This window comes from Chlamydotis macqueenii, chromosome W, assembly GCF_036417535.1.
Source record: "Chlamydotis macqueenii isolate bChlMac1 chromosome W, bChlMac1.mat, whole genome shotgun sequence".
Lineage (NCBI taxonomy): Eukaryota > Metazoa > Chordata > Aves > Otidiformes > Otididae > Chlamydotis > Chlamydotis macqueenii.
The window spans coordinates 36,545,243-36,554,943 of NC_141592.1; the positions used below are offsets into that span (position 1 = coordinate 36,545,243).

Consider the following 9,701-nt stretch of genomic DNA (forward strand, 5'->3'; position numbering starts at 1 on the left):
CTCTTCCACCAAGGGTACGTCTTCCTTGCTCCAGACTTCCCCCTGGTCTCTGAGGCCTGGGATTCCTGAAGGCTGGTCTTGCTAGTAAAGACCGAGGCAAAGGCGGCATTCAGTACCTCAGCCTTTTTCATGTCCTATGTCACCAGATCCCCTGTCTCATTCAGCAATGGGCCCACATTTTTTCCCCTGGTCTTCCTTTAGCTGCTTATGTACTTACAGAAGCCCTTTTTGTTGTCTTTGACATCCCTTGCCAGATTCAATTCCAGATGGGCTTTGGCAGTTCTAACATCATCCCTGTATTCTCAGACAATGTCTCTGTATTCATCCCAGGTTATCTGTCTCTGCTTCCACCTTCCTTTTTGTGTTTGAGTTGGGCCAGGAGTTCGTTGTTCATCCACGCAGGGCCCCTGGCATTTTTGCCCAACTTCCTGCTCATTGGGGTGGACTGCTCTTGAGCTTGGAGGAGGTGATCCTTGAATATCAACCAGCTTTCTTGGGCCTCTCTTCCCTCCAGGGCCTTATCCCACAGGACGCTTCCAAGCAGATACTGTCAGGTTGTATTGGGCAAATTAACAATTATGTCCAGTAATGGAGATCAGATTTGTATTGTGATTGAACTGTATATTGCAATTGCTATATTTTACTAAGTGTAGCTCACGTTTGTATTGTGATTTCAGTATATTTTGTATCACTCTGCTAAATTAGAAATCCTGTGTAACATCAACTACCTTCAAATAAGTAAATTTGATATCAAAAATTACACCTTCCACATGTGGAATATCTAAAAGAACCTGCCAACCTTTGCTAATTCCATTCAGCTACTCCTGTGCTGTTGGTGCTGGCTGGCTGTGTTGAAGCCTCTGCCCTGTGGCAGGGACAGCTGTTCCAACAACTGCTGGGGAATCTGCCCTATGGCATGTTACCACCATACCCGAGACTGTTACACTAGTGCAAATTCAGCTGAAGCACCTTACTGCACAAACTGCTCTGTCTGTTAGTTGCCCTCTGGGAATTACCTTCTAGGTCTGGCTCTTATATTGGCCTCTCCCAAGCACCTGCTAAAAGGGTGCTTGACCCTCCCTAATCAGGAGACAGCTGCAACAAAGGCTCCATGCACCTTGGAGCCTTGTATAGGACTTTCCTTGTGTAGGACTTTTCCTTATCCAATTACTAGATAGCAGATCTGATATAATGTACTCTTCTTTTAAAGGGGAACTAGCATGTTATTTTTACTGTTATGAGGTTGGCTGCCTTTCTGACCCTTTTTAACTGGAGAGCATCCACTAGGTTTCATATGTAGTCTTCCCACTTGAACACCCTGGGCTCCAGTCCCTTTCCTCTAGCTGTGCTAACCCACCAGATCCATTGGAGTTCTGGCACAAAAGATATTTGATTTTGGCAGTCCTGTGACATCAGTGAGGTTCCTGAATGAAATCTGAGCCCTGAAACAGTGTTTAAACATTTTTTTTTAAAAGATCTACCACGGATATGTTACTGAGCTGCTATTTCTCTGTTGATGACAGTCAGACTACTGTCTTTTTGTGGCTCCACTAGAAAAAGATCTTGCAAGTCTTTAAACCTGTGTGGTGGGTTGACTCCAGCTTGCAGCCAAGCACCACACAGCTGCTCACTCACTTTCCCCTGCAGTGAGATGGGGGAGAGAATAGAAGAGCAAAAGCAAGAAAAACTGGATCGAGATAAAGACAGTGAAAGAAAGAGGAAAAAAACAAGTGATACAAAGGCAGTCACCCACCACCTCCCACCAGCAGACCAATGCTCAGACACTCTCCAAGCAATGACTACCTTGGAAGACCAAAATCTCAATTTTTTTTTATTGCTGAGCATGACGTTATATGTCATGGAATATCCCTTTGGTCAGTTTGGGTCATCTGTCCCGGTTGTGTCCCCTCCCAGCCTCTTGCCCATCCCCAGTCTAGTCACTGGAGGGGCAGAGTGGGAAAAAGAAAAAGCCTTGATGCTGTGCAAGCACTGTTCAGCAATAGTTAAAACATTACTGTGTTGAGGTGAGTTGACCTTGGCTGACAGTCAGATGCTCACCCAGACGCTCTTATTCCCCCTCCTCAACAGGACAGGAAGATAAAAGAGATGTAAAATCTCAGGGGTCAAGATAAAGACAGGGAGATCCCTTACCAATTACTATTATGGGCAAAACTGACTTGACTTGGGGAAAAATAAATTTATTGCCAATTAAAATAGATTTGCGTAGTGAGAAACAAAGACAAAATTAAACCAACACCTTCTCCCCAACATTTATACAAGGCTCAACTTCACTTCTTCATTCCCAACTCCTCTACCTCCTCCCCCTCAGCGTTGCAGGAGGGATGGGGAATGGAGGGTTATGGTCAGTTCATAACAGTTCCTCTCTGCTGCTCCTCTCCTCCTCACACTTTTCCTCTACTCCAGCATGGGTCCTCTCCATAGTCTGCAGTCCTTCAGGGAATATCCACCTGCTCCACCATGATCTCTCCACAGGCTGCAGGGGAATCTCTGCTCCAGTGCCTGGAGCACCTCCTCCCTCTCCTTCTTCTCTGACCTTGGTGTCTGCAGGACTGTTTCTCACACTTGTTTTTCCCCCTCAGTTCTCTCTGCTGTGTATCGTTTTGCCCTTTCTTAAAATATGTTTCAGAGAGGTGCCACCAGCTTCTCTGATGGGCTCAGCGTTGTCCAATGGTGGGTCTGTTTTGGAGCTGACTGGCACCAGCTGTGTCCAGCACAGGGCAGCTCCAGTCTCTTCTCATAGAAACCACCCCTGCAGCCCCCCCGCTGCCAAAACCTTTCCACATAAACCCAATACAGTTTTCAACACTGTTTTAGTCACAAATCCAAAACACAGCACCATATGGGCTGCTATGAAGAAAATTAACTCCTCTTGAGCCAAACCCAGTACAACCTGCTATGGTTCTTCTGTTTGTTTGTTTGTTTTTTTCCAGGCCTTTTCCATCCTAGCTTTGTCTCAAGTTGATTCAGCTTAAGCTTCTCATTCTCCTTCCTTCCACATTTCCTTCTTGAACTGTATTTATAAAGTAAGCAGCCCTCAACATATAGCACTTGAAAAGCTACAGAGCAGCTTCAGTTGTGCTGCAGACTTTGTGTTTGGTCAATCAGGAGGCCTGTTTATCATTCCAATGGATGCCAGCAGAATCCACAGGTAGTCACATCTCCAATTAGTTGTGTTTGGTTTTTTGCTTACAGCGAGAAAGTGATGAAGATGATGACGACGATGACCGAAGTAGTGATAGGGAAGATGGACCTCTAGAAGAGCAAATAGAACGCTTGCAGGAGAGAGTAGAATCAGCCCAGAGTGAACAGAAGAATCTCTTCCTTGTTATATTCCAGGTAATGATGGATGAATTTTGAATATAAGTAGTTACTCTACTTAGTGTCTCCTAAGTGAAATATTCATTCTGACGTCGCTGTTCAAAGCTTATGTTTGACAAATGTCCTGTGGATTATCTCATCTGAGGCTAGTACCTTATTTTCATCCGAAAAGACTTGCTGAACCAACATTCTATTTGTGTTCTTCTACAGCGTTTCATTATGTTGTTAACTGAACACTTAGCGCGCTGTGAAACTGGTGGGATTAATGTATTTACGCCTTGGTACAAAAGCTGTATAGAGAGGTTGCAGCAAGTCTTCCTGCAGGTAAGTTTCACTTCTTGGTTTGGAAGGCTTTGGGCAGCTGCTGGAAAGAAAAGCTTACAGGATTTGAGAGCTGAGCTTGGTCACTTATTTTTACCAGCTCCATTAGAACAGACATAGCTGGCATCACCAGTCTTTTTCAGGGACCAGTGTGAGTTTTGGCTGTGTCTACCTGGCTTTGACCCCATCTTTGCTACAGACTTGCTAAATGACTGGAGAGTGAGCTCCTTGATTTGTTTCTTGCCCTGTGAATATAGTGCGAAACAATATTGAGATGTGGTTGTAAATGTAGCTGAGTTTTTCTTACCACATGTTATAGTAAGAGTAGAGTCTTGAGAGAACAAGTATACCAAATGGCGTGGTTTTGCCCCACTAGTGACCAAACTACGCAGTCTCTCTCTCACTCCCCTCACCCTCAGAGGGAGTAGGGAGAGATAATATAAGAAAAAAGGCTCGAGGTTTGAGATAAGGATGGGGAGAGATCCTTAAAGTTACCGTTATGGGCACAACAGACTTGACTTGGGGAAAACTATTCATTTATTACTAAAACCAAAGCAGGATAATGAAACAGAGAACAAGATAACTTCCCCCCACCCCTCCCTCTTCCCAGGCTTAACATTATCTCTACCTCCTTCCCCCCACAAGCAGCACAGGGGGGAAGAGGGAATGGGGGTTACGGTCAGTTCATCGCACGTCGCTTTACACCGCTCCTTCCTCCTCGGGGGAAAAACTCCTCACATTCCTCCCCTGCTCCAGCATGGGGTCCCTCCCACGGGCTACGGTCCTTGATGAACTGCTCCGGCGTGGGTAATTTTTTTCCACGGCTGCCCAAGCACGGACCCTCCACGGGCCACAGCCTCCTTCAGGCATCCACCTGCCCCGGCATGGGGTCCTCCACAGGCTGCAGGTGGATCTCTGCTCCTCCGTGGACCCTCCATGGGCTGCAGGGGGACAGCCTGCTTCACCATGGGCTGCACCACAGGCTGCAGGGGAATCTTGGCCAGGAGCAGCATTACTCCTCCCCCTCCTTCTTCACTGACCTTGGTGTCAGCAGTTGTTCCTCTCACCAGAAATTCTTCACAACAGGCAGGCAGACACCTCTCAGGTTCTCTTCACATCTCCTCTCTCCACTTCTTGCAGCCAGGCTGGGCCGAGTTGGGCCCAGTCGGCCGCCTGGCGGGAGGCCAGAGGGTGAGGCCCGCAAGGCCTGCAAGGCTCACGCCTCCCCCTCTCTGCCCCAGCTCAGCTTCTTCACATCTTCTTTTTTTTTTTTTTCCTGATTTCCCAATTCTTAAATACGTTATCGCAGAGGCGTTATCAGGGAACATTCTGCTACCAGTTGGCTCGGCTCTGGCCAGCAGCGGGTCCACCCTAGGCCCGGCCGAGTCCACTAGACGAAAGGAAAACAACTTCTAGCAGCTTCTTACGGAGGCTGCCACCTTAACTAAATAAAACCAGGACACCAAAATAAGTGCCTAACAAGGGGATGAAAATATTTTAAATTTATGTGTCTGATTATAATGAACAGCTATTTAAAATATAGTTTGGAACTCTTGGCTCTGTATTAAATCTGGAAACAGATGTAAAAGGCTAGTTAAGTAACTGCCTGAAAGCAGCAGCCCGAGTAATAGAAAATTATTTGTGTTTACATTAACATAAATTGTGTTAGAGGACGGGAAATTGCATGAGATTAATGGCATAATTCCCTCTATGGGTTAGTCTCTACCCTGATCATAAAAATGACTTAATGCTAAAGCAAATGTCCTGAGTTCTAGCATATCTGTGCAGTTGACTCTATACACTATTCAGAATCAGGATTAGAATTGAGTGGCTACAGGGAACCCAGTACTTCTCAAAACAGAATTTCAATGTACGCTCCATTCTTGCAGTCAACAGATTAATGTGTTGTGTAAAGTAGATGTGCTTGTTAGTTCTGGTGAAAACATTTGATCTGTGATACAATATGTCTTGACTCTTCTGCCTGTTCTTGTGTATGAATATGAATGAAAACCACAAAGGTTTATCTTTTTATCTGCAGCATCACCAGATAATTCAGCAGTACATGGTGACCCTGGAGAACCTCTTGTTTACAGCTGAACTGGACCATCACATACTGGCTGTATTTCAGCAATTTTGTGCCCTACAGGCCTGAGGATTTTCATGTGTTGAAAATCAGTCATCTGCAAGACTTAAAACCATTTTTCTTTAATGAGAGAAGCTCACCATGGGGAAAGAGGAAACTCTTTAATTCAAAATGACTTTCATGTGTTCCTATATAAAGCAATATAGTACTCTAATAGTAACTGGTTTAGCATCATAAGTCTTATTAGCTATGACTGATAGAGGATTGGTGTGGAATAATGTATGTACTCTTTTAATTTGTCTTTAATTTGGTTTGAATCTTTACTTCATGATAGTATTTTTGCTTCTTCCCTCTGTCATTTATATGACAATAACAAATAGGTCAAAAAATTACGGAATTGGTTACCTCTGTTTGTTAAAGTAAATAAATTGCAGAAATGTGAAACAGGATTTGTGGATGTGGCAGAAATGCACCTCCTCGGTGAGCAGTAACTCTGGACATGTGAAACACTGAGCTTTCAAAATAGTCTAGAGCGTGTGGGTTTCTCTGTCAAACTGACTAGATTATCACAGTTTGAAAGAACATGGTTGTGGAGGCAGAGAGTGCAGCGCAGCTGTTTGATATTGACGAATTTGAGCTATGTCCTTGAACACCACTTGCTCAATAACAAAAAACAGCAACTAGAACAAGATAAGGAAATACCAAAGGCAAAAATAGTAAAGACAACCAAAAACCTATTACCAATCCAAATGAAGCATAAGGCGCGTGAACAGTATATGGCTACCAATCAAATTAGATGATTGAGTGTGTGCACTTTGCGTGTAACTTAGGTAGACTATAAAAGACTAATGCTGACTAACAATAAAGGTCTCTGGAACACCATCCACGGAGTCCGTGATTTACTGCCACACATGGTTGACAAACAATTGAAATATGTTTTTTAAATGTATTGTCTGGTGTATTATTACAGTAGCTGCAAACAGTCAGTAGAGAGATTTCATGAACAATTTTTGAAGACTCTGATTCTTTTCCTAGTGTGTCTGAAAAAACACTGGTCCCAGCTAGTAAATAAAGGAGACCAATCAGAGGCAATCTGTCCTGAATGGGGCAGAGTTTCCACTTCAGTACTGCAAAGTACATAAACTTTGGACACCGTGCACACACATTCCAGAGGATGTTTGTCCTGATATTTTGTTTTAGCTTGTAACTCCTTGGGCAGCTGAGCTTGCACTGGATTGGACCTATGGGTCAGCAATGATGCTAAAACCTTTTTTGATGTTGATTGTGGATAAACCAAGTGCCCATCTCCTGTGATTCAGTAACAACTGCTCCATGTCAGTTGAATCTGCTTGTTTTTTTAATCTCTAAATGTAAAGGCAGTGTCTGGCTCCCACACTTTCAAATAACTTTTTAGAGCTGAATTAGTTGGGACTTTGCAAGAAACTTAATTGAGGACATGTACAACCTGGAAATGTAGTACCCTTATCTTTTGTTTGATAAGTTTGAGTTATGCAAATAACGTTACTTATGTAAGCACTAAGGTGGTTGGTATCAGAGCAAGCAATAAGAAAGGCAGGGTGGAGACATTATCTTAAGTGCTCAGCTCTCTGCAGTAATTCTGGTGTATTTACAAGCTGTTTACAGTCTCTGTCAGATAAGTGTTGATACTCAGTACTTGAAGTAGAAAATGGTGAACTTTGAAGGATTTTGTTCTATAGTGATTGTTTTTTCCCCCTCAAATAAGTACCAAATAATGCATAATCACTTTCATTCCTACATTAATCAATTGGACTGATACTCAAGTGCAAAAGGCAAAAATTAATTGCTTGAGCATAGATGTAAAGCTTTTGTGTGGTTTGTAGCGATTGGGCACATCTTAGAATCATAGAATGGTTTGGCTTGGAAGGGACCTTTAAAGGTCATTTAGTCCAACCCCCCTGCAATGGACAGGGACATCTCCAACTAGATCAGGTTGCTCAGAGCCCTGTCCAACCTGGCCTTGAATGTTTCCAGGGATGGGGCATCCACCACCTCCCTGGGCAACCTGTTCCAGTGCTTCACCACCCTCATTGTAAAAAAGTTCTTCCTTATATCTAGTCTAAATCTACCCTCTTTTAGTTTAAAGCCATTACCCCTTGTCCTATTGTTACAGGCCCTGCTAAAAAGTTTCTCCCCATCTTTCCTATAAGCCCCCTTTAGGTACTGAAGGGCTGTGATAAGGTGTCCCCGGAGCCTTCTCTTCTCCAGCATGAACCACCCCAACTCTCTCAGCCTTTCTTCATAGGAGAGGTGCTCCAGCCCTCTGACCATTTTCACGACCCTCCTCTGGACTCGCTCCGACAGGTCCATGTCTTTCCTGTGCTGAGGGCTCCAGAGCTGGATGCAGTACTCCAGGTGGGAGCTTCTCAAACGAGCATAGACAGGAGGTTGAGATAGACACATTAACAGTGCCTTCCACACAGGCAGCAAGTATGTTATACTTACACAAAATTTGAATTCCATCAGAGGTCAAGGGTACCTATGTGGTATCATGGTGGATGGTTATTAAAGTTTATTGTGCCTACTCCTTTGCCTGTTTCAATAGTTGGTGTAAGTTTTTGTGTTCCAAATGCTATTCAGTTAGAGATAATTTCATACCTATTGGGGTAGAGGTGATGTGGTGGTAGAGGGTAATTAGCTGACAGTACTTGATAAGTGATAATTGGGGCAGTATAGTTAAAATCACATCCAGATAGGGTAGTAAAGTTACAGATACATAGATGAATACTTTTAGATAAAGTATAGTTATACATAGAGTCAATATATTCAAAAGGGCATGAAGTTTGTAAGCATACACAGCCATTCCCGGCATACATGAGTATTGTGTCAGCATGTTCATTGGGGTGCACTGAGAAATGACAGACTCCACTAGGGGAATTAAAGCACGTATCAAAGGTTCTAAAGGAATTTGCTTCACACACAAACCCCAGACCTGGCTCAGGGATGCAAGCTTCAATGTCTACTGATTGCCATCTTTTCATTCTCTGCTGGGCCCATTGACAATGATCCATGGGATAGATCACAGATCCGGCTTGGTGTAAACTCAGAGATATGAGGGGATAGATTAATTCAATAGTAACATCTCATATAGTTGATACGTAGACAACAGCTAAGTCTACATTTGCATCATAAGTAAAGTTTACCAAGCGCCAACAGGCTTGTAGGTGTTATTCGATGTTGGTGGCATTATCCTAAACATCCTTACAAATTTCAGCAGGTAGAATTCCACTGGCACCTTCTCTTAAGAGAAGGTTCCAGCTACTGCAACTTGGAGATATAGCTGGACTTAAAGGCAGTTCAAAGCCAAGGAAACATTCCCTTGGGTTACCCCTAAGCCATTTAATAACAACATAGTCACCATGATTTAGACGTGCCCATAAAGGGGAAGTGTTTGCAGTCAACCACTGTCCCATTCCAACACAAGTAGTGATGATTGTAAGAGAATGTGAAGGTTTCGCAGTGAAGTAGTCATTGCATCTAGCTTCTTGGTCAGGACTCCTGCATCAATACTGTCCTCAGATAGCCCGTAAGGTCTCTACATGGGCATAAGTTTGACTGAGGTAGGGTACACCTACGGAGCCAGGCTAGCCATCCCTCATAAGTGGTAGATGAGAAAGGGGCATGCTGTGGGTTCAGTATGGATACATTGGTTAACAGTGTCAACTCTACCCATTTTAAGGACCAGTTATGAGCCAAAAGTAGTTGTTGCATGATTTTTTCCAAAGCACATAGGGATCTACTTTGGTAATAATGGGGGATGAAGCCAAGGGCGAATTGGGAAGGATAGTTGGAGGGATGAGGGATGGTTGTGGTGAGTTTGAGAAGAGAAGTAGGAGAGGAACTCAGAGACAAGGGAATAACATTAAACTTAAAAGAGAGAGTGATTGGAGCCTTAGCCCAAAGGCACACAGTGGCAACA

General features: G+C 43.8%; 1 protein-coding gene across 1 annotated transcript in view; it reads left to right on the plus strand.

Moving 5' to 3' along the window:
- Window positions 1-6,614, plus strand: part of LOC147596669 (nuclear cap-binding protein subunit 1-like) — a 126,172-nt gene extending 119,558 nt beyond the window's left edge. Inside the window, exons 21-23 of the mRNA XM_086769722.1 lie at window positions 3,214-3,357; window positions 3,550-3,663; window positions 5,699-6,614. Of these exons, the coding sequence (XP_086625848.1) occupies window positions 3,214-3,357; window positions 3,550-3,663; window positions 5,699-5,812 (372 nt within the window). The 3' untranslated portion in view covers window positions 5,813-6,614. The remainder of the gene's footprint in view (window positions 1-3,213; window positions 3,358-3,549; window positions 3,664-5,698) is intronic.
- Window positions 6,615-9,701: the final 3,087 nt, after the last annotated feature.